The following is a 25,761-nucleotide window of genomic DNA, read 5'->3' as shown; positions in this document are numbered from 1 at the left end:
TTCAGATCAGGTCCGGGGACAGCGGGGGAGACGCGCTGCGCCTCCCAGCTGTCCCCGGAGCTTGCGGTGCAGGCAGCGGGGAGAAGCGCTCTTCTTCCCGCCGCCCGCCTTCAGATCAGGTCCGGGGACAGCAGGAAGACGCGCTGCGTCTCCCAGCTGTACCAGGAGCTTGCGGGGCAGGCAGCGGGGTCTCCCCGCCGTCAGCCTCCAAACCACTTCGGGAGACAGCGGGATGGCGGCGTTCCGCTTCCCTCTGTCCCCCGACCTTGTGGTGCTGGCGCTGGGGCTCTCCTGAAGCCTGGAGAGCGAGAGGGGTTGGTGCCGCCGCCCGGCTTCGGAACGATGCTCCGAAGCCGAGCGGCGGGAACACCTTCTGAAGGCGGGCGGGGGGTGAAAGTCTTTGCCCCCCCCCCCGGCTGCCTTCAAAAGCCGTCCGGGACAGCGGAGAAACGCGCTGCCTTTCTCCGCTCTCCCGGGAAGGCAGGCAGGGGGGAGCAAAGACTTTCGCCCCCACCCGCCTTCAGAAGAGGTCCAGGACCTCTTCTGAAGGCTGGCGGGGGGCAAAAGTCTTTGTCCCCCCTGCCTGCCTTCCCAGGGGCTTTTAAATCGCCCCAGACAGCGGAGAAGCCCTCCGCTGTCCCGGGGTTTTTTAAAATGCTGGGGGTGGGAAGAAAAGCCCTTGTTCCCCCCCCCCCCAGCCTTCAGAAGAGGTCGGGGGACAGACTGTCCCCGGACCTGGTCTGAAGTCGGTTTCCATAGGAACGCATTGATTGATTTTCAATGCATTCCTATGGGAAACCGTGCATCGCAAGACGAAAAACTCGCAAGACGAAGAGACTTGCGGAACGAATTAATTTCGTCTTGCGAGGCACCACTGTATACTAGACTGCATGGACTCAAGGGTCTGCCTTGGGTTAAGACAGCCTCCCATGAGAAAGAAGCCTTAAAAACCATGTATTTCCATTCTCCTGTCAGCTCTCAGATCATCACGAGCCCCTTGCCTCTCATCTCCTCCCCACCTTCTGCAGCAAAATCAAAGGAGCCTGCTGACAGCGAAAACCTTGAGGTGAGTAAAATACTGACAGGAACCCTTAAGTTATAAGCGAATGGGCTCTGTTGGAGACCGGGAGGTTCCGGTTTTCAATTCTGAGCTCCACCACGATCTCTCAGAGGAGCCTCAACCCCACCTGAATTATACTGTGGCCTACTTTGCAGGGGCCTTGGGTTTCAGAGGGCAATCTCCAACAAAGTAGTCCTACTAGTTGCAAGGATTTCCATTTCTGTGATGGAAGTTCCCTGCCCTCTCCTCTCCCCATGTACCCCAAATCTGCCCCCAAAGGTTGGGGAAAGCCCTAGAACAGATTTAGAGGGCAGGTGCGGAGAGGGAGGGGAAATTCTGTTGACCTACGCAATAAAGAAAACATGCATAAAAAAACAGAATCTTAAATAACGAGGGAAACCTAAGTTGAGCAACCTTCACTGTGAATATTAGACATCACAAACCTGTCCGAACCAGACAGCAAATATTTAATCCTATCCTTATTGTCGAGCTACTACTGCTAACTTTTTCTCTAAATATTTTTCCTAGGTGTTTCATAGTTTGCAGTATAGTGTATAAGGCAATAGGTATCCCTTATCCAGGGAGTTTCTGAGCACAACATTGCTTTCTTTAGTGCCAAACTGTGACCGGTGTTATGTTTGAACCTGACCTCTGTGTGTGTGTGTGTGTGTGTGTGTGTGTGTGTGTGCGCGCGCGCGACTTTTCTCCCTCCAGCTTTCTCTACCTAGGAGAAAGCAGAGTGGCACATATCCATCACATAAATATCCCAAAGAGCTGTTTGTGCGTTTCAAACACGTAAAGGTCCTTCTCCGTTTCACAACCTTTAAGCGACATTTCCCTGTACTTTCAGCAAGACCTTTGCACGTTTCTGATCTCGCGAGCCTGCAAGAATTCCACGCTGGCAAACTACTTGTATTGGTAAGTGCAGAAAAGGGGGTTGATGCCTTTGTGCGCCGGAAACAGTTGCCGCTCTAGCTTCCTGGCAAGTGGGACGCAGTGCGTTACCAGCAAGGCGATGGAGAGCAAAAGCTTCTCCGTTTTCTCCCCTGCTTAGTATTCCTCACCCTTATCCCCCACCCAGCCCAGACATTCACCAAACCTAGACCCCTCGACCTCAGGAAAACTGAGTGTTTGGATCATGTTTCTTATACCATAGTTGTTATGCCTGCCGGCGTGGTTGCTCGAGAGCGAACAGGCAAGACTCACACAGGTCTTTTCAATGGCTTTATTATCGGTGCAAAAACATTCACAGTGCAGAGCGTCTCAATTCCATGTCTTGCTCAGTCACTAGCAGAATCTGAGAGTGGGCGGTCCTTAAACTTTCCCCAGCAGTGTAGTCTCTTGACCCCCATCCTACGCCTCCCCTCTCTGCGCATAAACCGACTGCACAGAGAGGGCGTGGCTAAAGGGGGACCTGCCTCCCCCCCCACGCTTTGCTCATGCACGGTGCCCTTTCATCCTCCGAGCCCTGCATCTCTTCCCCACTAGAGGCGTGGCTTTCCTACTCCACGGAGGAAGAGCTACTTCTCACGATCTTCGGAGGCTCCCTGTAACCCAACTGCCCTTCCACCTCTCGCCTCTGAGCTGATGGCAGTTCCCTGACAATAGTTTTGCTACTTCTGAATTCCCTAAACACCAACCTTTTCGGGAGGTCAGAAAGGTGCTATAGACCTGCTGTTTCTCCCTCAGACTTGGTCTGGGTGCTCAGTCTGCCCCCAGGAAAGATTTCTGACCACTTTTCTTAAAAAAATGTGTTTTATTGATATTCAGTTACAAATGAATTAGAGTGGGGTGGGGGGATAAGACCAGTAATGTTGATGATTTTAAAAATTGTACCCCGCCCATCTGACTGGGTTGCACCAGTAAATATAAAAAAATAATAATAATAAAATACCAACAAGTCAGAGTACAGGGCTGTCACCACAAAGGGTAAATATAACAGAAACAATCCCAGTTGTGGTCCATTGAATGCATAGTAGTCAAAAGAAGGTGTCATTCCACAATGTACCTAATGCTGTATTTTTAAAAAAAAATTAAGCGTTAGTTCTTGTGTGGAGATATCAGTCAGGGGCTTTCCACCCCCCATATTCATGGCTCCCTGCCCCAAACACTTTCTGCTTCCTTTACCGGTGACAGAATTGGCCAGTTTATTATTATACTTCCCCCACCCCACAAATACACACTTTCCCCTATCCAGACTCCTCCATTTCTCAGTGCCAAAATCTGAATGTCAACAGCTACAGTTCTGGCAGACTTAGCTATAAATCCTCGCGTCTGCTGATCAATGGTGTGTTTTGCCCGACCAGCCTCAGCAGGAGTTGGAAATAATCAAAGGGGTGTTTGGATGTACTAACCCTTGATGAAAACCTGGAGTTTGATTTGTAATCTGTGGCTGGGATACAGGGAAGGGCGAAAGGAGCTAGAGATACAAAAAGCCTTATTTTGAAAGGCTCTGGAGAGAGAGGAGCTCAGTCTGGAGAGTGAGGATACACAGAGGCCCCATCTAAAACAGTATCTTCTTTGGCGATCACTCGTAGCCGAGTAAGATTGTATTCCATAAACGCGGTTTTAAAAGTGAGTCCGTAAGTGACTGTCGAGGCCAATTCTGGATCCACACATCCTTCCACAGTGAAGACATAGGTTAGGTTTCTGAGTGGGAGTTGATCATGGTGAGGGTTTGCCAAGTGTGCGTTCCTCTTAGCTCATTTCTCCCTTTCGTCCTGTGTTTGAGTGTCTTCAAAGCCCATGACACCTTTTGTGAAGGCTGGAGCGCTCACAGGCCAGTGTTCCCCAGTTGTCAGTGTTTATACTACATTTTTTTAGATTTGCCTTGAGACAGTTTTTGTACCTCCATCTCTCTCTCTCTCTCCATCTCTCTCTCTCTCTCTCTTTCTTTCTTTCTTTCTCTCCATCTCTCTCTCCATCACTCTCTCTCTCTCTCCCCATCTCTCTCTCTCTCCATCTCCCTCTCTCTCTTTTTTATTGAATTTTACATTTTTATCTTCATCACAATAATATATCAAATACAAAGAAAAAAACCAAATTCCCCCCCACCCCGCGACTTCCCTCAACTTTACATATTGACTTCTCCTGCCTGTTTTGTTATGCCTTAACATTGTATTCTCTAAATTAAAAATTATTATGTTCTTATCATTCTAACACAATGTTTGTAGTTTCTATTTTTGTTTTGTAAATTGTAAGTGTTTACTCAAACCCTGCTAGGGAGTCCATTTCTTAACAACGTTTCTGTAGATAAAACATAAATGGTTCCCAGCCTTTTTTAAAGTCTCTATTGTCTCTTCAGTTAGCTTCGCCATTTCAGCATATTCCATCAGTTTTTCTTGCCATTCTTCTTTCGTTGGTATCTCATCATTTTTCCATTTTGGGGCTAGCAATATTCTAGCCGTTGTTGTGGCATTCATGAAAAGTTTCTTCTTCTCTTTTGGCAAGTCTTGACCTGTTGTCAGGGAACTGCCATCGGAGCCAGGAGTGGAGGCAAGGCTCCCAAGCGATGCCGGAGAAGGCCCCAGCAGGGAGAGAGGGGACTCATCGGCCGGGGAAGGAAATCAACGTGACACCAGGGAGAAAGGGGGGCAGAGGAGGGCTTCGGAGAGATGGCTCCAGGACTCTTCACCAGAGACCAGCGGGGAGAGCACGGGTCCTCCGCTGCCCACACCCACCCTGCGCAGAAGACTTCCGCGCAGGGAGGCTAGGCGGAGACTTGGCGTCAAAGAACTTTTATGCTGGAAGAAGTTCAGGAAACGCCCACTGACGGATTCTGCCAGTGACTGAGACAGTCGCGGAGTCAGGGCTGTCCAGCCAGGGAAAGGTTTAACCAGGCAACCTTGCCAAGAGTGGCGGCAACTTACACACGAGCAACCCCAATTTCCATTACACCTGTAATGCCTAGTAAAATAAGAAAGCTTCTGGTCTTTTAACAAAGGTTATCTTAAACATTCTTTTCATTTCATTATAAATCATTTCCCAATATTTTTTAATTATTTTACAGTTCCACCACATATGAAAAAAAAACAACCATGCCCTCTTTTTCTTTGCACTTCCAAAACTTATTGGAGCCTGTTCTGGGAACAGGGGCTTCTAAACGACTCTCAGCACCCTTTGCAACAGTGCCCAGGATTCTTTGTGACAAGCCACGACTGCTTCAGATATACCGTGTAGATGGGCCCATAGATATCTATATCTCGGGCATTAAAAGCCCAGGGCAAAAAGGTGTTCCTTTTAGTCTAAGCTCTCACTCATTCTCATCTTCCATGCAAGGTACGTGATTGTGGAGTGTGAAGACCAGGACACCCAGCAGAGAGACCCCAGAACTCACGAGATGTACTTGAACGTCATGAGGAGGTTCAGCCAAGCTCTGCTAAAGGTGAAATTTGTGCCGTGCGGAGGCTAGTGGGTATTGGAGCATAATTATAAAGGTTGCATGCGCACCTCACAATAAAATGGGAAACTCCAAAGATCGGGGTGGGTGGGTGGGGTGGATTAATGCCCATATGGGTCAACATTACAGCATTTGGGCCTTTTTTCACGCAGAGAAAGGGTGGGTAAGTGAGGGCACGATCAGTGCTGGATTTACGTATGAGCTAAACAAGTTATAGCTTAGGGCCCCACTCTTAGGGGCCCCCAAAAATGTAAAGGAAAAAAATACTGGGTGTATATTTCCAAAATATAAGATAAAAAACAAATAAAATAAAACCTACATGCGGCAACAGTGTTTTGTGTTGTGTAGGCTCCTATGATGTAAGTAATGGGCTCCGCCTGCTAGTCTGCTCCCTAAAATATCACTATTAGGTCCATAAATTACCATATAGCATATATTCAACACACAAAAAAAAAAACAAGAGACAATTTGTTGTTGACAAAGGACAGGTGGACATATAAAGGGCCCCATTACCTTCAGTAGCTTAGAGCCTCATCAAACCTTAAACCGGCCCTGGACACAATAGAAGTATATAAAATTATTCCCAGAGAATGTGAATAGAAAGAAGTTCTCCTCTCTCTCTTTTACTCATTAGACCAAACATTTGACACTCTCTATTATGTTAACTGCAAAGAAGAAAAAGGAAAAGCTTCTAAGCTAACAGTTGGAAGCACTGTTAGTAAAGTATAGAAATAAATATTTTGGCTTACTTATGCCCATCTGTTTCTGTAAAACACCTGCCACAACCCTGGGTTAAATCCCCCCCCTCCTTCTCTGATTCTTAATACTTCAGCAAACAAAGTGCATTGTGATAAACATCACACTTGCTTTCAACCACGGGGGTCATCTAAGGTGAATTCCCCATTTGGGACAATAAGTCGTTTTGTTCCATGCTTTCCTTGGAAACATGAAATGCTTCTCTATATTATTTATTCAGCTGCACAATATTTTAAGAATAGCAGGCTGTTGCACAGGTTAAGAAAAGCACTGCTCTTCGCCTGGGGCAAAAATCCGTAGTGGTGATGCTGTGCGAGCAATTTGTGTTTTATGTTCTTGGAGCCTAAACCATGGAACAAGACTGATAATAGCTTTCTGAGGAAAAACAACAACATGATGCTGTAAGACTTTGCATTGGGACACTCAGAAATAACAGACACCCTAGGCTGGATTGGTGCTTTAAATGTCCTAGAGAAGATAATTATTATTTATTATTTATGCCCCACCCTTCCAGCTGGGTTTTCCCAGCCACTCTGGGCGGCTTCCAGAAAAATATTAAAATACAGTAATGCATCAAATATTAAAAGCTTCCCTAAACAGGGCTGCCTTCAGACGTCTTCTAAAAGTCCGATAGTTGTCTTTTTTTCTTTGACATCGGAAGGGATTGCGTTCCACAGGGCGGGTGCCACTACCAAGAAGGCCCTCTGCTGGGTTCCCTGGAACTTCGCTTCTCGCAGTGAGGGAACTGCCAGAAGGCCCTCAGTGTCCGGGCTGAACAATGGGGGTGGAGACGCTCCTTCAAGTATACTGAGCTGAGGCCGTTTAGGGCTTTAAAGGTCAGCACCAACACTTTGAATTCTGTCCAGAAACGTGCTGGGAGCCAATGTAGGTCTTTCAGGACCAGTGTTATGTGGTCTTGGCGGCCACTCCCAGTCACCAATCCAGCTGCCACATTCTGGATTAATTGTAGTTTCCGGGCCACCTTCAAAGGTAGCCCCACATAGAGCGCATTGCAGTAGTCCAAGCGAGCATGCACCATTCTGGCAAGACAGTCTGTGGGCAGGGAGGGTCTCAGCCTGCGTACCAGATGGAGCTGGTAAACAGCTGCCCTGGACACAGAATTAACCTGTGCCTCCATGGACAGCTGTGAGTCCAAAATGACTCCCAGGCTGCGCACCTGGTCCTTCAGGGGCAGTTACCCCATTCAGGACCAGGGAGTCCTCCTGGGAAGCTATTCGGGCAATTAGAAATTCCGTGAATGACACTCTTTAAAAGTAAACTGAAAGTACAGTTCTCATTTTGTATTCTTGTGTTCTGAACCACCCTCTGGTCTTCGGTTGAAAGGTGGTACACTAATACTAATTATCATCTTCATCCCTGAAAAGAGCCTTGTGCTTGTTTGGAGTTCTCGTTCATCGGGGCTCTGGGGGTCTCTCCTCCCTCCCTCTCTCTCAGCTGTATAAATTGACTCGTGTCACATAAGTCCTCACCTCCATAATGATTGTTGTTGGCGCAGTTGTACAAAAAAACAAAACCAAAAAGCCCTGAAAGGTCAGGGAACCAACTACCTGCTACAGAGAACTTTGATTGCATTTTATGGAGGGTTGGGGGGGGGGGGTTTGCCCGGGAGAAACTTCCTTTTTTTTTTTTTTTTTTTTTGAGCGAACGTCGGTGTTTATTATCCGCTCACTCCGAGAGCCGTGATGATTGCCGAGAGCTCCACTCAAGGCAAAATAATTACAGCAGAGAGAACTAATTCTTTTCTCCTTCTCCTTCTTTTTTCCCGCCTTCTAATTTAACGCAGGGTGATAAGTCTGTCAGGGTGATGCGGTCTTTGCTGGCAGCCCAGCAGACGTTTGTAGATCGGCTCGTTCATCTCATGAAAGCAGTGCAGCGTGAAAGTGGCAATCGTAAAAAAAAGGTAAAATGGCAGAATTGTATAGGGATACATACAGATATACATGCGGATAGATAGATGATAGATAGATAGATGATAGATGATAGATAGATAGATAGATAGATAGATAGATGATAGATAAATAGATGATAGATAGATGATAGATAGATATTGCTTCGTCCCAGCTCCTGCCAACCTAGCAGTTCGAAAGCACGCCAAAAATGTTCGAGTAGATAAATAGGTACCGCTCCGGCAGGAAGGTAAACAACATTTCTGTGCGCTGCTCTGGTTTCGCCAGAAGCGGCTTACTCATGCTGGTCACATGACCCGAAAAAACTGTCTTCGGACAAACACCGTCTCCCTCAGCCTGTAAAGTGAGATGAATACCGCAACCCCAGAGTCGTCTGCAACTGGACTTAACTGTCAGGGGTGCTTTATCTTTTTTTTTTTACTTATATGCATATATCTATATTCCTTCCCCCCTCCCAAAAAAAGCCATTTTGTCCATACTTGTGTTTCTCATTGCAAATGTATTCCTCTTTTAATGAGAGTTTCTTGTGAAAGAATGTGCAGTTTGGAACTCAGAGCCATAGGCTACATTCACACAGCTGTTTATTCCGTTCGCGTTGCTGTTAATTTCTGCATTTGTGCTGGACACATGACTGCACCAAATACCCAGGGTGTTGAACTTTGCACCTTCCCCAGCCTTGGAGTAACCGATCTGAATTCTGATTTTTAGCATAGCCTTCCTTCTCCGCCAGTAAACAGTAAGAACGACAGAAATGCTAACAAAAAATCTTTATGGGAAATAATAGTCATTTCCCACATGTATTTGTAGCGATAAGGACTAGAAACCTGCTTAATCTTTCTTCTCCAAGAAGCTACGATTTTGCACCCAGTGCTGAATTTTTGGGTGCGTGTGTTTGTGTGCATGTACATGTCGATTTCCAGCTGCTTTGCGGAGAACGTTTAATGAAAGGCCATGTCAATCAATCAATCAATTGACAGCTGCACGAATTATGACAGCTAGGAAGTGGAAGGGGCAAGCAGAATACAATGGTGCCTCGCAAGACAAAATTAATTCATTCCGCGAGTATTTTCGTCTTGCGATTTTTCCGTCTTGCGATGCACGGTTTCGGAAAAGTTTTGGAAAAGCTTCAAAAATCACCAAAGTCTTCAAAAACCTCAAGGCTACCACACCGCGTGCTATGAGTTGCTCCTCAAAGTCAAGTCGCAACTGTATTAACAGTTTTAAGAAAAAGGAAACAAACTTGCAAGACGTTTCCGTCTTGCGAAGCAAGCCCATAGGGAAAATCGTCTTGCGAAGCAACTCAAAAAACCAAAAACCCTTTCGTCTTACGAGTTTTCCGTCTTGCGAGGCATTCGTCTTGCGAGGTACCACTGTATAAAATAATAGATCAGTGGTATAGAGAAGTGTGGTATATAGCTATGTTCTATTAACATGTGCCATTAAGATAAGACAGGGAATATGCAGGAGAAATGGTTTTGAGGAGATATTGAGGGTGTTTGTAAAATTTGTACTGTTAAAACGGAAAGGGGTCAAACCATCGCAAGAGGTGCTCAAATTTGGATAGTTACAATGGAATGGTCTTGGTAATGGGGTGCACATTTTTATTCTTATTTATGTATGATGATTACTTTGTCAAATAAACAACAACAACAACAACATGTGATGGACAAACCGTTAGCAGGCACATTTGAACCTACTTTCATCAATTTCTCTCTCTTTCTGTCTTTGTGAGTTTGCCCATTGATGAACAAGCTACTTTGCAGTTGGTTCCCTTCCTCCATTCACGAGTTAGCCTACATGCTGCAGCTCCTGTCAGGAGCTCGTCCTACACTCGAGTAGGACCCTGGCAGAGACACATGCCCGACTGGCATGTTCCCTCCCTCCTGGTCAATCATTCAGGAGCTTCAGAAGCTTTCTTCAGCCCGAACATCACAGCCACCGATGCCAACAGACACCGGAACACTTAGGGATCCACAGAGTCGTTGCAGCTTGCGTAACAGACCTCAGCAACTCAGCATTTTGGCTAATCTACTTTATTCACATATAAAAACACACGGAGCACTGCAACATGGCTCCCTCTCTCTCTAGCATCAGACAGAAAAGAGAAAAAGAACAAAGGACAATAGTCCCACTTCACGGAACACAGTAACACAAACATCCTGTCTCCGTCACTTCCCACTTTGTGGAGTCAAAACATACACCATCATGTGATAGACAACAATCCCATGACTGCAATCATGGGGCAGGATTTCTAACAGCTCCTAGTGAATGTCTTCGGTTTTGGAGTGGTTGGCATTAGCACGTGGTTCAGTAAGTCATGTTGTCCCTTCCTTCCCCCTGCTCTGCTTTTAGAACGAGAGGTTGCAGGCACTCCTGGCAGACAACGAGAAGATGACCCTATCAGATTTTGAGCCTATTCCCCTGCCCCTGGAACCTCAGGTGAAAATCCGAGGGATAATCCCGGAGAAAGCAACACTGTTCAAGGTAAATCACCTACCGTCTTGTCTGTTGTCCATGTTCCGTGAGCGGGATGCAAGCATGTCAACCAGGATTTTGTTGTTGTTGTTGTTTTAGCATCCTCTGGTAAAGCTTGCTAGCTTATGCTTGCACACTAGAACCGACTCCCTCGGAAGATGGTGCATTCTCCTTCATGGGAGGTTTTTTAAACAGAGGTGGGATAGCCATCTGCCGGGAATCCTTTAGCTGTTCTTCCTGCATTGTAAGGGGTTCAGCTGAACGAACCTCTCAGATCTACAGTTCTGTGATTCTGTGAGTTTGTACACTTGGAGAGAATCTTTCTTTTTTGCAAGAAGGGCTGGGGTTAGGCTCATTTAAGAAGATTTAAGAAGGCACATTTAGGAAGATTGAAGAAGTGGGGCTCGGAGGTGGGAGCAGGCATATTTGAGGCCAGTTGGGGTGCGGGATGTGCCCTCTTCTTAAAGGAACTGCTTCAGAAATGAACTCTCAGGGACTGGGCCAAGGAAGAATGGTAGAGACCACCTCCTCATCCTGACCCTTCCAGAGAAGAAGACAGTTCCAAATCCCAATAGGGGTTTGAGAGAGGTCACAGCTCAGAGGAAGAGGAGCAGAAAAGTTGGGAAATAATGGGGGAGGAGGAGGAGGAGGCAGAGCCGGAGCAGCTGGCTGACACATTATCACTAGAAAGCATTCCAGACCTACCATCTCCCAGAACCTGGTGAGCCTTAAAAGTAGGAGAGCAAAGGGCTTGGAGACAAATGGCCCTAAGCGGCAACCGTAAAGTTGGTGGCGCTGTTGATGAATGAGGAAGTAGGAGATAAAGGGATTATGGGATCCGTAGTTGTTAGGAGATCCCGGTTCCCCTCACAAAGCTACAGTTCCCAGAGTGGTCTGACATTCAGTTTCTCTTCACCGTAGCTCTGTCAAGGGAATAGGGATTGCCTATCAACTCCTTGCACCATTAACAAACTGCAGCTCCCATAATTCATTGTGGGAAGCCATGACTGTTCAAAATGGCACCCTGGTGCTTTAAATGAATGGTGCAAAGGTGTATGGCCTTAGTAAGGGTTGGGGGAAGACAGCAGAAATGAGGCCCATGTATGTTTGGGCCTCTGTGTGGTACCCTTACCTCACCCTGGATATGTTGTGCAAAGATGTGGGCAAGCAGGCATATATATTTTTTTGTTTGAGACTCAGCGACAGAGAATAAGGACACTGGATAATGTAAAAAAAAAAGAAAAAAGATAACTATATTTATTTTGTAGAGGCTAATTGGTTTCATTCCCATCCTTTTCACGAGGGACGAATTGCCAGCTAAACAAATCAGGCCTTTTCGGAAAGGGCATTTTAAAGAGAGTTGCCATTTTCACTAAGTTAATTAGGGAGGGCAGCTAATTGCTTTAAAGCTATCCTTCCCCTTAGCATTTTTTTTAGGTTTCAGTTCAGTGCCACTTGTTTTATCTCGCTCTTTCAAGTACTGTTCAGATGATAGGGGGTATATTGGATGCACACAGAAGCTGATGGACTTCTGAGTACGTTTGTTTTCTCCTGTGCAAACATTAATTATTTTCCTCGTGTTTGTATCCCACCTTTCCTGGAACCAAAGATCAGCGGCGTAGCGTGGGTTGTCAGCACCCGGGGCAAGGCAAGTAATTTGCGCCCCCTAACCCGGGGCAAGGCAAGTAATTTGCGCCCCCTAACCCGGGGCAAGGCAATTAATTTGCGCCCCCTAACCCCTAACCTGCCACCGCTGCCAGCTTCTTCTTGCTGCTGCCTGGGCTGGGGTATTTACGGTAAGGTAGCCACGGCGGCGGCGGCGGGTCCGTGTCAGGTGATCTGAGGCGAGTTGGCGCTGCCGCCCAAATGACGCCGCTTGCCCGGAGGAGGAGGGCAGAGAGGCGAGGAAAATGCAACATGGCCCAGCAGCTGCAGCAGCAGCGGTGGCGGTGGGGCTGTGAGGAGGGGCTGCCTGGCGTGCCCTCCGCGGCCCTGACGCGCGGGGACCGCGGCGAGCGCTGAGAGCCACTGCCAGCTTGTCGGTTCCGTGAGACATGGGGCTCTGCTACAGCCTGCGCCCAAGGCTCTTCGGCGACTCCGGAGGCGGCGAGCGCCCCCCCCCCCCCAGATGTTGCGCCCGGTGTGGCCGCCCCCCCCCGCCCCCCACGCTACGCCACTGCCAAAGATGGAACCCATAAATACATGCATACATATATACAATTTTTTTATTTATTTGTATGTTCCCTTTCCACAGTGCTCAAGGCATCTTACAACGTGACAAAAACACATAACTGCAACATAACAAAAATAGTCCTATACGGTACATTAAAGCATTAAATGCAAAACCAGACTGAACAATTTCCATGTAAATCACAATGTCTAAAATAAAGATAGAAAAAAACCAACAGCAACAGACACTGACAAGATCCAGATCTGCATAGCTTCATCAAGCAGGTGGCCTTGTATGCCTTCAGGCCAAAGCAAGCTCAGTCACCGTCTTAACAGGAGTGGATCCTTTGCTTTATGGCAGAGATAGGGAACCTGGTGCCCTTCTAATATTGCTGAACTATAACTCCCAGCACCTTGGACTATTGGCCATTCTGCCTGGGAGTGATGGGAGATGTAGTTCAGGAGTATATTCAGGGCATCTCAGTGGATGTCTGGATTGGGGATGAGTCAGCACAGCCTTCCACCGCTTAATGGATTTAGAATGTTTCTCACTAGACTGAGGAGTGGTTAAAGCTAGTATGGATTGTGACCTGCACTCCTGATCGTGCAATACAGAAGTCCTCCATCCTCTCCATCCTTTTTTATCATTTGCTTATCTGTATCTTCTCCCTCTCTCTCTTTAAGATTTAATTAATATAACAGAGAACACAGCACAAAGCAATGCATAGTGTAACAACAGCAGTTCCAAAGCAGCTCAGAAAAAAGCCAGCCACAATGTGTTGATTAAAACCTGAGAAAATAAAATAGGGTTTTTTTAAATAAAAAAAAGTTGAAAGTTCAAAAAGTACATAATTATATGTGCACTGAACATGGTGAGGCATAAATAGAAAGAGAAAATGAAAAGGAGAAACAGAACCCGTGTAGAAGGGGAAATGAAGAGAGAGGGGAACCCAAAACTGTATTTTTTACAAGGTTGTTATTGTACTTCACCTGATCTTAACCTTAATATTGTAAGAATGGATTCCAAATATCATTGAATTTGTCCATGGCTAGTCTGCGTTTATATGCAAGTTGTTCATAGGTTGCGAGTTTATATAAGTCTTCAATCCAATCGTAGAAGGGAGCCTCATTTTTATTTTTCCAGTTCATCAGTATCAGTCTTTTTGCTGTGGTAAGGGCACACGGAGAATCCACTACTATTGTCCTTTTGTAAGGTTCCATGTGCTGGACATATAATTCAAGAGGATGTTTTGCTCTGTAAATGTAAGGGTGTTCCAAAGAGAAAACAAAACAAATTTTTAACAACCTGCCTATATCATATGAAGTAGGTGCCAAGCAAATGTCATTTTACATGGTCTTAAAACATTGGCAGTCCATATACTGTACTGAAATTAAAATGGTACCTTATTGATCTATTCTTCACATTTTAACCATATATTTATATTTTTCTATTGAATATGTTATAAACCAGAGAGGGAAGTTGGGGGAAGTCGCCGGGGTGTGTGTGTGTTCAATTGAAAATGTTAAAATGGAACATTTGATTATGCTAAAACTTGTTGTAAAATCTTAATAAAAAATAATAATTTGGGGGGGAAATTGGCAGTCCATATAGGTTCTCCACGGTCAGATTTGTGAGGCTGGTGGGAGAGAAGAATGTATAGCGTTCCCTTAATACATTTCATGCAAATGACATTTCCATGATCTGCCTTAGGAACAGAGGAACCTGTTTTATACAGAATCCATTTAGTTCAGTATTTTCTGCATTGACTGCAAGATACTTTCCAGGGTTTCGGACAGGGAATATCCCCAGCGCTACCTGGAGATACCAGGGATTGAACCTACGACCTTCTGCATGCAGAGCAAAAGCTCTCCCTCTGAGCTAGAGAGGCTGAAGAAACCTCAGCTCCGTATCTCTTTCCCTCTCCAACCCTGCCGTCCTTTTATAGTCACGGTTTAATTTGCCGCGTTTTCCGTTTCTCTAACCAGAGCGCCCTAATGCCAGCCCAGTTGTTTTTCAAGACTGAAGACGGGGACAAGTATCCTGTTATATTTAAACACGGGGATGATTTGCGTCAGGATCAACTGATACTTCAGATCATTTCGCTCATGGACAAGGTGACAATGGCTAAGGGTGGGATGGAGATTGTGAATAGGTCTTTGTAAACACGGCAGCCTGAATTTCATTCTTTATACAACTTTTAAAAAATGATCTGAGTGCTTTTATTTTTCTGTTTTTCTCTTTTCTCCTTCCTTCCTTCCTTCCTTCCTTCCTTCCTTCCTTCCTTCCTTCCTGCTCCCTGCCCCCCCCCCCCACTTTTGTGCTTTTATTGTATCTAGATAAAAGTCTTGGTTTGGTTTTTTTTTTAAAAAAAGGGAAATTTTAGTATTTTTCTCTATAAACCGTAATAAAATTTATTTTTAAAAGTGATCTAAGCGTCTTACGGAGATATTTGGAGGGATGTAAAGGGAAACACTGGATAGCTGAGTTGGTAAAAGCATGGGACTCTTAATCTCAGGGCTGTGGGTTCAAGTCTCATGTTGCGCAGAAAAGATTCCAGGAATTCAGGAACTCTGTGGTTTTATATGATTCACACGGATGGATAAAGGTTAGAAATGTGATGGTTGAAGGGAGCCCATCCATACAGGAAGGTCAGAGCAGGTGAGCCTTTAAATCAGGAATGGTGAAGATGTGACGTTGGAGGTGTTTTTATACCTAGAAGCCTTGCTGGCACAAACCAAAGGCCTAGCTAGTCCCCGACCCTGTTTTCAGAACAGCCAGAGAGATGGGAAGACCACAAGCAGGGCAGGACCAGAATATCGTTTTCCCCACTTGCCATTCTCAGCACCTGATATACAGAGGCAAACTTCCAGCATGGCTTGTAACTTTTGAAAGCCTTACGGTCCTCCATAGATTTGTCCAAACCCCTTTTCAAGACATCAACAGTGGCAGGAGATTTCTGTGAACCAAAGCCAGTTTCTTTCCTTACGTGTCACCTGAGCCATTCTGCAAGCCATTTTATTTGATTTTTCAAATACAGATTTATAACAAAACCAAATACATTTCCATATACAGAGATTTCTCTGAATCTCAAGACCGTGGGTCCTAATGTCAGTGTTTTCGACAGCATCTTATATCAAATCTATATTTTAGATCTATCCATATTATCCATAGAGTTTGATACATTACAAGTGAGGTTAAAATCCTCCTAATGTTTTCATCTGCTCACAGTGGTCTCCTAAATAAATTATAATTTATTTATATCAATAAATTATATAAATTATAATTATATAATTTATTCTTTCTTGAAGTATTTGTCTTCTTGGTTCCTGAGCTTTCTGGTCAGTTTTGCCATTTTGGCGTAGTCCCAACAGCTTAGTTTGCCATTCTTCTCTGGTAGGGACTTTGTCTTCTTTCCATCTCTGGGCCAGTAAGATCCGTTCGGCTGTTGTTGCATACATAAAAAGTCTTTTCTGCTCCTTTGGGATGTCGGTACCTACAATTCCTAATAAAAAGGCTTCTGGTTTGTTTTTTTTACAAAAGTTATTTTAAACATTATTTTTCAGTTCATTATCTATCATCTCCCAGAAAGTTTTGATTACCTTACACTGCCACCACATATGATAGAAGATACCTGTATGCTGTCTTCCAATGCAGCAATAATTTCTTTGCTCTCTCTCTCGCCCCTGCCTTATGCTTGTCTCTTCTGTTTTTCTTGTAGCTCTTACGCAAGGAGAATCTGGATTTGAAGCTGACCCCTTACAAGGTCTTGGCCACTAGTACAAAACATGGTAAGCCTACCTCCCAAAACACACTCATCATAACAGGAGCGATGAGTATTTAGGGAACTCTCAGTGCTAAATGTTATTTTTAATCAACCTTTCAATCGCTTTGGTGCCCTTAAAAGTGGGGTACAGCAAAGATACAAATTTGATAAAATGCAAACTCTAAAGAACAGTGCTCCAGCCTGATTAAGACTTGGTTACCGGTAATTCCACCCCACTGCTTTTAAAAGCCTACAGGAATTTGAGGTTGGCTTCTTAGCACCTACGCCTGAGATTTTCTGACCCTGAGTCTCTTTCTCTCTATCACCCTCCCTGCTATTTTCCAGGTTTCATGCAGTTCATTCAGTCAGTCCCTGTGGCTGAGGTTCTTGCAACCGAAGAAAGTATACAGGTTTGTGTTTTGACTTGGGTTGCCTGTACTGGATTCAGCATCTGCTCGTTCTTGCATTTCACCCACTTGAAGTTGGCAGCGGCCTTCTTCCCTTGCGATTGTGTCACATGTGGGAGATTCAAGGATAAAGCAGTGTGTAGAAGGAACTCTGCATTGTATAAGGCTGTTAGGATACCAAAATTCCAAGGAAGGAAATAAAAACTGAGTAGAGTGTGTGTGTGTGTGTGTGTGTGTGTGTGTGTGAGACCCTTATTGATTAATATTTCTTCTGCTGCCCACCACCCACAACTGACCGCAAAAGGAATGACCCAAATAAATGCTTTTGCTTGGTTGTAATGTTTCTCCATAGGGACGCGGGTGGCGCTGTGGGTTAAACCACAAAGCCTAGGACTTGCCGATCAGAAGGTTGGCGGTTCAAATTCCCGTGACAGGGTGAGCTCCCGTTGCTCAGTCCCTGCTCCTGACAACCTAGCAGTTCGAAAGCACGTCAAAGTGCAAGTAGATAAATAGGTACCGCTCCGGCGGGAAGGTAAACGGCGTTTCCATGCGCTGCTCTGGTTCGCCAGAAGCGGCTTAGTCATGCTGGCCACATGACACGGAAGCTGTACGCCGGCTCCCTTGGCCAATAAAGCAAGATGAGCGCTGCAACCCCACAGTCTGCCACAACTGGACCTAATGGTCAGGGGTCCCTTTAATGTTTCTCCATGTGTACTCCTTAAGGCCGGTTTCCTTTTTAGGGTGAGATTCAGGTCGCCACCCTAGGTGGGTAGGTCTATGCCATTGTTTAGCGCAGTAGTGGAGGGGGCAGTTGGGGCTTATCAGCCTGGGAAGGAAACCTCTGATCGTAAACCTCTTCTCCCTTTCATGTCTTCCCCCTTTCATGTCCAAGCAAGCAGCATAAGCAATAGCTATACACGAAACGGAAGTTCCCAGCAAGCTGTGCTGGAGTGTAAACAGACAAGTGACACACAACAGCCATGCCTGTTCCTCTTGAGGTGGAACGGAATATTCTAACAATTTTCAGGAGAAGAAAAGGCTAAGGAGTAAACCCTACAAAAATCCAGAGTGGCGTTCTTAAAAGATGGTTGGAGACCACCTTAGGCTCCTCCTTCCGGAAACTCCTGCAGCCAAGCTAGTGCCAAACGTCTTGCTCTCTTTTCTTTTGGACCACATCGGCAAGAACAGAAGAAGATCCTGTTGGATCACGCCAATGGCCCACTGAGTCCATCATCCTGTTCTCACAGCGGCCAACCAGATGCTTGTGGGACAGCTGCAAGCAGGATTCAAGCACAAGAGCACTCTCTCTTCCTGTGGTTTCCAGCAACTGGGGTTCAGAAGCAGTGCTCCCTCTGATTATGGAAGCAGACCATAACTTTGTTGTTTTTGTTTACTCATTTAGTCGTGTCTGACTCTTTGTGACCCCATGGACCAGAGCACACCAGGCAATCCTGTCTTCCACTGCCTCCCGCAGTTTGGTCAGACTCATGCTGGTAGCTTCAAGAACACTGTCCAGCCATCTCGTCCTCTGTCGTCCCCTTCTCCTTGTGCCCTCCATCTTTCCCAACATCAGGGTCTTTTCCAGGAAGTCTTCTCTTCTCGTGAGGTGGCCAAAGTATTGGAGCCTCAGCTTCAGGATCTGTCCTTCCAGTGAGCACTCAGGGATGATTTCCTTCAGAATGGATAGGTTTGATCTTCTTGCAGTCCATGGGACTCTCAAGAGTCTCCTCCAGGACCATAATTCAAAAGCATCAGTTCTTCGGCAATCAGCCTTCTTTGTGGTCCAGCTCTCACTTCCATACATCACTACTGGGAAAACCGTAGCTTTAACTATACGGACCTTTGTTGCCAAGGTGATGTCTCTGCTTTTTAAGATGCTGTCTAGGTTTGTCATCGCTTTAACTATCATGGCTATTAGCCATTGATAACCACATCCACCTGGATCATGAATGCTAAGCTTACTCAGGAGCTTTCAGTGTGGGACTTTGTCAAAACCTTTCTGAAAGTTGCATGTTTTAAAAATCTGTTTGTTGTGGTGACTAATATGCTGAAGACCAGCAACATGTTAGTGTTGGGGCAAAGGGGATCCTCTGCTCCTCTGACCTCCTACTTTTTAAAGCTGAATTTTCTTCTCCAGGGGGCCGTGTTCATATTTCTAGGCCAATTCACTCTTGGGATTCTACTTGTAGCCCCCTCCCTCCCCCTAAACAAAGTACATTAATGCCCACTTTGCAATTCGTTTCCTCTATCTTCATTCACAATTGCTTTGAATTGCTAATGCTATTTAAATTTTGCTACCCAGGCACAAAAGGAATATATCTACTTTTGAAGCATTTAGCACTCTCTGTAATTATGCAATAACTTTGCCTTTGAAATTCAACAGGATGGGATTATTTTAAAGAACGAGAGGCCCTTGAGTGTGTGTGTGTGTGTGTGTGTGTGTGTATAATGCAAAGTGATTTTAAATCTTTCCGTTGCGGAGGTTAAGAAAATTCCATCAGATATCAACTGAGCGCTGCGATGTTAGCACTAAGGGGGGGGGGGGGAATGTAATTTGCTTGATTGTTCTTTGCTTAATGTTATCTGCCGTTTTTAAAAGAAATATAGGCTATTTCTGCAATGAGCCTTGGACGCCTTTTAAATATCAAGATTGATACTTCGGGGTGAGGAGAGGGGGGCTGTGTTCACCAGTAACACTCAGTAATGGATTTTATCCAAGGCCACCAACGAGCCACGAGCTTAGCCAGCCCCCAGAGACTCTTTCAGAGCTTTACGTGGGAGGAGAAATAAACATTAGAGTGATGTTCTTTTTCAGAACTTCTTCCGAAAACACGCACCAAGCGAAACGGGACCCCACGGAATAAGCGCAGAGGTTATGGACACTTACGTCAAAAGCTGTGGTAAGTGATGGCAGGAGATTAGGAGGGCACAGATTGCATTAAAGCAGGGCAATGGCTGTGGATCAGTGGCTGAGTGTCTGCCTTGCAAGCAATCCCTGGGCTGGGAGAGACTCCTGCCTGTGACTCTGGAGAGCTGCTGTCAGTCAGTGTAGGGAGCACTGAGTTAGATGGAGCACGTTCAAACTTGGCGCAAGGTAAAATCTGTTATGGTCAAATGGGCTCAGGATTTTGGTTGTAACATCCCAATGGAGGACTGGGAAAATTTATGGAAAGTCAACATGAAGTTCACCGCAGGTTACACTCTGAGGGAAAATGTTACGAAGATGCAATACCGTTGGTATTTGACACCACTAAAATTATCTAAAATGCATAAGAACATTCCAAGTAAACATTGGAGATGTGCAGACGGGGAAGGCTCAATGTTACACATGTAGTGGACATGCAAGAAAATTAAGGTATTTGGGGATGTAATCTACAATGAACTTAAAAGAATGTTTAGGGTGTGTGTGTGTGTGTGTGTGTATCTAGATAGATAGATAGATACAGTGGTGCCTCGCAAGACGAAATTAATTTGTTCCGCGAGTTTTGTCGCCTTGCGATTTTTTTCGTCTTGCGAAGCACGGTGTCGGGAAAGTTTTGGAAAAGCTTCAAAAATCACCAAAGTCTTTAAAAACCTCAAAAAAGGCTACCACACCACGTTCTATGAGTTGCTCCTCGAAGTCAAGTCGCAACTGTATTAACGGTGTTAAGAAAAAGGAAACAAACTTGCAAGACATTTCCGTCTTGCAAAGCAAGCCCATAGGGAAAATCGTCTTGCGAAGCAGCTCAAAAAACAAAAAACCCTTTCGTCTAGCGAGTTTTTTTGTCTTGCGAGGCATTCGTCTTGCGAGGTACCACTGTAGATAGATAGATGATAGATATAAAAACCAGAGGCTTTCCTCTTGGGCATTCTAGGCCCTGACATACCAAAAAATCATAGCTGTCAACTTTTCCCTTTTCTTGCAAGGAATCCTATTTGGAATAAGGGAATTTCCCTTAAAAAAAGGGAAACGTTGACAGCTATGCAAAAAATGCGAGGGAAATATTCTTGTATGCCACGATGGCTGCAAGAATATTGATAGCTGTGAATTGGAAGGGTGAGAAATTACCGACAAAGCTGGATTGGCGGAATAAATTGTTGGAATATGCTGAGTTGGCAAAATTAACAGAAAAACTGAGAGATCGCGCTGTACAAACTTTTATTAGGAATTGGGGCATGTTTAAAAAGTATCTCAAGGATTATTGTAATGGCATGAAGTCTGTGGCAGCTCTTGAATAACTTCTGTGATATGTTGGATGAGTATTAGAAAACATAATATTTAAGAAATCTAAGAAAAGAAAATGGAAATAAATAGTGCAATAGGTAGAACAATGTTTAGAAGCGTGAGGGGTTGACGGGAAGTCATTGGAATCTTAAGAAGAACACGATACAATGTAACAAACACTAATATTTTTATATTTTTTTCTATGGATAATTTTGCTATATACTTTTTTTCTAATTTCAATAAAGCATTTTAAAAAGCAAAAACCAACAAACAAACTGGGTGCAAGGCAGCTTCCTGTATTCCTAGCAAAGTCAGAGAACTAACTAAACATCAGTGGTGTTATTTATTAGCAAGGGCAAAGAACGATGCCTCTCTCCATATGAACCTACCCGAACCCCGAGATCAACATCTGAGGCCCTTCTTCGTGTGCCTCCTCCTCAAGAGGTCCGGAGGGTGGAAACACAAAAACAGGGCCTTTTCTGCAGTGGCTCCCCATCTGTGGAATGCTCTCCCCAGGGAGGCTCGCCTAGCGCCTTCACTATGCACCTTTAAGGGCCGGACGAAAATGTTCCTCTTTGAACAGGCCTTTGGCAGATGAACTTCCAATGCTCTTTTAAATGTGTGGCGTTGAGGGGGTTATCGGTTTGTTTTTGTTCTTGCTTTTAAAGCATATTTTGTATTTTTTTTTAGCTTGTATTTTTATGCTGTGAACCTCCCTGAGCTCTATGGGCGAAAGGTGGTATACAGATTTCATTGAACAAAACAAATTGATTATATTGCACGTTTTGTGTAATATCCCGTGGTTTGTGTTCTTGTTTTGCGGGATTTTTATGTTGTGCCCTGTGATCTTCGGAACACAAATATTATATATATATAAACAAATTAAACGAACAAGTCCCTCAGTGGCCAAACAGATACCTATGGGAAGGCCAGAAGCAGGACTTGGAGGCGACAGCCCTTTCCGCATTTTTCTCCCCAGCAAATGTTATCCAGAGGGATATTGCCTATGATAGTAAAGGTAGTCAGTATCCATCATGGCTAGAAACCTTTGATATTCTTATCCTCCCCATAAGTTTATTTTAAAAACCCTTTCAAAACTACCCACTAGGGTAGCCTTCACTGCATCTACCGGAAACGAATTCTATGACTTAACTCCAGAGAAGACCCTTCCTTTGGTCTATCCCTAAACCTACATGGCCATATGTGCCTATTTTGTGGGGTAACCTCATGTATACACAACTATTCCTGAAGCCTCTGGTCCTTCCTGTGACAGAAATCTTGGTCAGCTTTCAGAGTCTCGCTCCATAATATTCCCAGTGATCCTGTCTCAGTGTAGACCTTTCTTTGTGATTTCTGAGGGAGAGAGAGAGAGAGAGAGAGAGAGAGATTGTGCCAGTTGACAATTATTTGCTTTTTTTAATTTCCAGCTGGATATTGTGTAATTACATACATCCTTGGCGTTGGAGACAGGCATTTGGACAATCTGTTGCTAACCAAAACAGGTAACTACTTCTTCTTCTACTTCTTATTATTATCGTTATTGTCATTTGTTGTTGTCATTTGTTATTGCTGTTTTTACTGTTATTATTACTATTATTGCTTTTGTGAAGCTTGCATCTTGCTGCAAAATCATTTTCTGCTTTCCACTTAAAGGAAGGATATGTGAGACTCGGTAGGTTCCTTCCCCGGCATAATTGTAATAATTTTCAGTGTCATTACATCTGCCATGACAAGAACAGCTAAGAGTGGTGTACAGATCGAATTAACCGGGCCTGCAGGGTTAACAATCTAATCGTCTATAAAACTGAATTATATTTTACCTGTTGCATATTTGGCTCAGGGAAAAAGGAAATTTGAGAACTATTTCCATAGTGCTTTTCCGTAACTAGAATGCTTTTGAAACATTCTGGACTCGTGAAATGTTGAAGGAGTCAGATCTGCTTTTTTGTCCCCCCCCAAAAAAAATATTATTAATTTTATAACACAACTAAACAACACAAACAATACAAACAAGCTCTTGTCTTATCCTTATTTTATCTAAACGTTGTTAAGTGAGCTTCCCCAAGTCCCCCCTATCTGATTTTCATTTTACCTCATCTTTAGCAGTTTACATATATCAGAATTTTTAACCATTTTTTTAATCACACTTACTTTTAGCATAAAAATCTTCACATTTTATCACTTACAGATAATACTATTTTAAAATACACTATCTTCTACTTCTAATCCTACAGCCTATATCCACTTCCAAAGCTATTCTAAGATTTAAATATTAACATATTTTTTTTCAAATATTCTTTAATCTTCTTCCAATCTTCTTCCACCGTTTCTTCTCTCTTGTCTCGGAGTCTCCTGATCAGTTTGGCAAGTTCCATGTAGTCCATCATCTTCATCTGCCATTCTTCGATAGTTGGCAAATCTTGTTTCTTCCAATTCTTCGCTAGTAATATTGTCGCATACATGTTGTGGCATACAGAAAAAAGTAACATCCTTTTTGGGGATTTCACCCCCAGATCTACTTTTTTAAAAAAGGTGACGGGGTGAGCTCCCGTTGCTCAGTCCCTGCTCCTGCCATCCTAGCAGTTTGAAAGCATGTCACAGTGCAAGTAGATAAATAGATAAATTACCTTCCCGCTCCGGTGGGAAGGTAAACGGCATTTCCGTGCGCTGCTCTGTGCTGGCCACATGACCCAGAAGCTGTACGCTGGCTCCCTCGGCCAATAAAGCGTGATGAGCTCCACAACCCCAGAGTCTGTCACGACTGAACCTAATGGTCAGGGGTCCCTTTACCCTTTACCTTTAAGTAGGGTGCACAACAATGCACATTCACACTATGAAGAACTCATAAGCCACCTGCTGTCTGCAGCGAGGAGTGTCATAACTAGACACTGGAAAGACCTGTCAGGAATAAACACGGACCACTGGTACCAAACTGTATGAGAAGCAGCCCTACTAAAAAAGCTGACCAACAAATTTGAAACTAACACGGAGACAAATAAAGGAGAGTGTCTTCACTCCGACATGGCTCCCCTCTCCAACCTCTCGTACCGCCAGCGGAAACCAACAGCTCAGTAAAGAACCTATCCGCAAAACGCTGACACAAAAACTCTGCATGTACGCTAAGCAAAAGAATGGAGAAATCACAACCCCACCTTCTTTCTCTTCCACTCTCCCTCCCAACCTCACAGTGTCTCACACTGAATGTCACTGACCTGTAGAAAGGACTCTGTGAATTGAAAACAGAGGTGTATATGTGCCTTTGAGAACTATGAAAATCCTTTTAATAAAAATGAGAGAGCGAGAGAGGCAGAGAGAGAGAGGCAGGGTGGGAGGAAGTAACCAGAGAAAGGAAATGCAGAATTTACCTTGCTGATCCCCTCACACTTTGCCATATGCTGGAGCTGAGTTTTAAGGGTTGAAGCATACCATGAAAGCAGAAACAAGCTGTCCTCTGTTCCTCATGCTCTTGTCACCTCTGTTACCCACCACCAACACACACCCTAAAATTATGCACCGTGTAGAGAAAGGTCCCATTCTCTTAACTCCGGGGACTTGGGTGGTACTGTGGATTAAACCACAGAGCCTAGGACTTGCTGATCAGAAGGTCAGCAGTTAGAATCCCCGCGACGGGGTGAGCTCCCATTGCTCGGTCCCAGCTCCTGCCAACCTAGCAGTTCGAAAGCACATCAAAGTGTAAGTAGATAAATAGATACCGCTCCGGCGGGAAGGTAAACGGCGTTTCCGTGCGCTGCTCTGGTTTCACCAGAAGCGGCTTAGTCATGGTGGCCACATGACCTGGAAGCTGTACGCCAGCTCCCTCGGCCAATAAAGTGAGATGAGCGCCGCAACCCCAGAGTTGGCCACGACTGGACCTAATGGTCAGGGATCCCTTTACCTTTATGTCTTAACTCCGGAACACATGAACGTCCAGTGAAGCTGAATGTCGGGAGATTCAGGGCAGGTGACCGAAGGTACTTCTTCACACAGTGTGTAGTTTAAACTATGGAACTCACTTCCTCAGGAGGCAGTGATGGCTTTAAAAGAGGATTGGACCTGGTTCATGGAGGAGGAGACGGCTATGGGTGGCTACTAGCCACTATCGCAGCAATGCTTCTGAATACCAGTTGCTGGAAACCACAAGTTCTCTTGTGCTCAGATCCTGCTTGCAGGTTTCCCTGTTGGCCATGGTAAAACCAGGATAGTGGACTAGATGGGCCTGATCCAGCAGACTCTTCATATATTCTTAAGTTCACTGTACAAAACCTCTCGGGTTCAGAACTGGCCATGCAAAGAAATATTGTCGATATATTGGAATATTTAGAATTTAAAAGCGACAAACAGGTAGCATTAATGTTAATTGTTGCAGAAAAAGCATTCGACAACATCTCCTGGTGCTTCATGAAAAAGCAAAGCCCTTTGACACTGTTACAGCACAGAAGGAGGAAGTTTTCAGAAACAGGGGGAAAGTATAGTTCCCTTCCCACTCTTGAGATCTCGTCTGTAAGACTCCTGTTCCCTTAAAAACCGGACTCCTCTTAAGAGCTGAATGTATGCAACAATAAGGCCCCACCTGCACCTCGCATCAAGAGCCGTATCAAA

General features: G+C 44.8%; 1 protein-coding gene across 2 annotated transcripts in view; it reads left to right on the top strand.

Annotated features, from left to right (window-relative positions):
• PIK3C3 (phosphatidylinositol 3-kinase catalytic subunit type 3) overlaps positions 1–25,761 on the top strand; it is a 121,005-nt gene that overhangs the window by 30,148 nt on the left and 65,096 nt on the right. For both annotated transcript variants that reach the window (XM_028748637.2, XM_028748636.2), the window contains 10 exons: positions 976–1,066; positions 1,911–1,978; positions 5,339–5,444; positions 8,020–8,136; positions 10,496–10,627; positions 14,774–14,902; positions 16,507–16,576; positions 16,897–16,961; positions 19,774–19,858; positions 22,590–22,664. In XM_028748637.2, coding sequence (XP_028604470.1) covers positions 976–1,066; positions 1,911–1,978; positions 5,339–5,444; positions 8,020–8,136; positions 10,496–10,627; positions 14,774–14,902; positions 16,507–16,576; positions 16,897–16,961; positions 19,774–19,858; positions 22,590–22,664 — 938 coding nt within the window. The remainder of the gene's footprint in view (positions 1–975; positions 1,067–1,910; positions 1,979–5,338; positions 5,445–8,019; positions 8,137–10,495; positions 10,628–14,773; positions 14,903–16,506; positions 16,577–16,896; positions 16,962–19,773; positions 19,859–22,589; positions 22,665–25,761) is intronic.

Source organism: Podarcis muralis, chromosome 11, assembly GCF_964188315.1.
Source record: "Podarcis muralis chromosome 11, rPodMur119.hap1.1, whole genome shotgun sequence".
Taxonomy (NCBI): domain Eukaryota; kingdom Metazoa; phylum Chordata; class Lepidosauria; order Squamata; family Lacertidae; genus Podarcis; species Podarcis muralis.
Note: the sequence above shows the minus strand (reverse complement) of the source record. Positions and strands in the feature narration are given on the sequence as shown.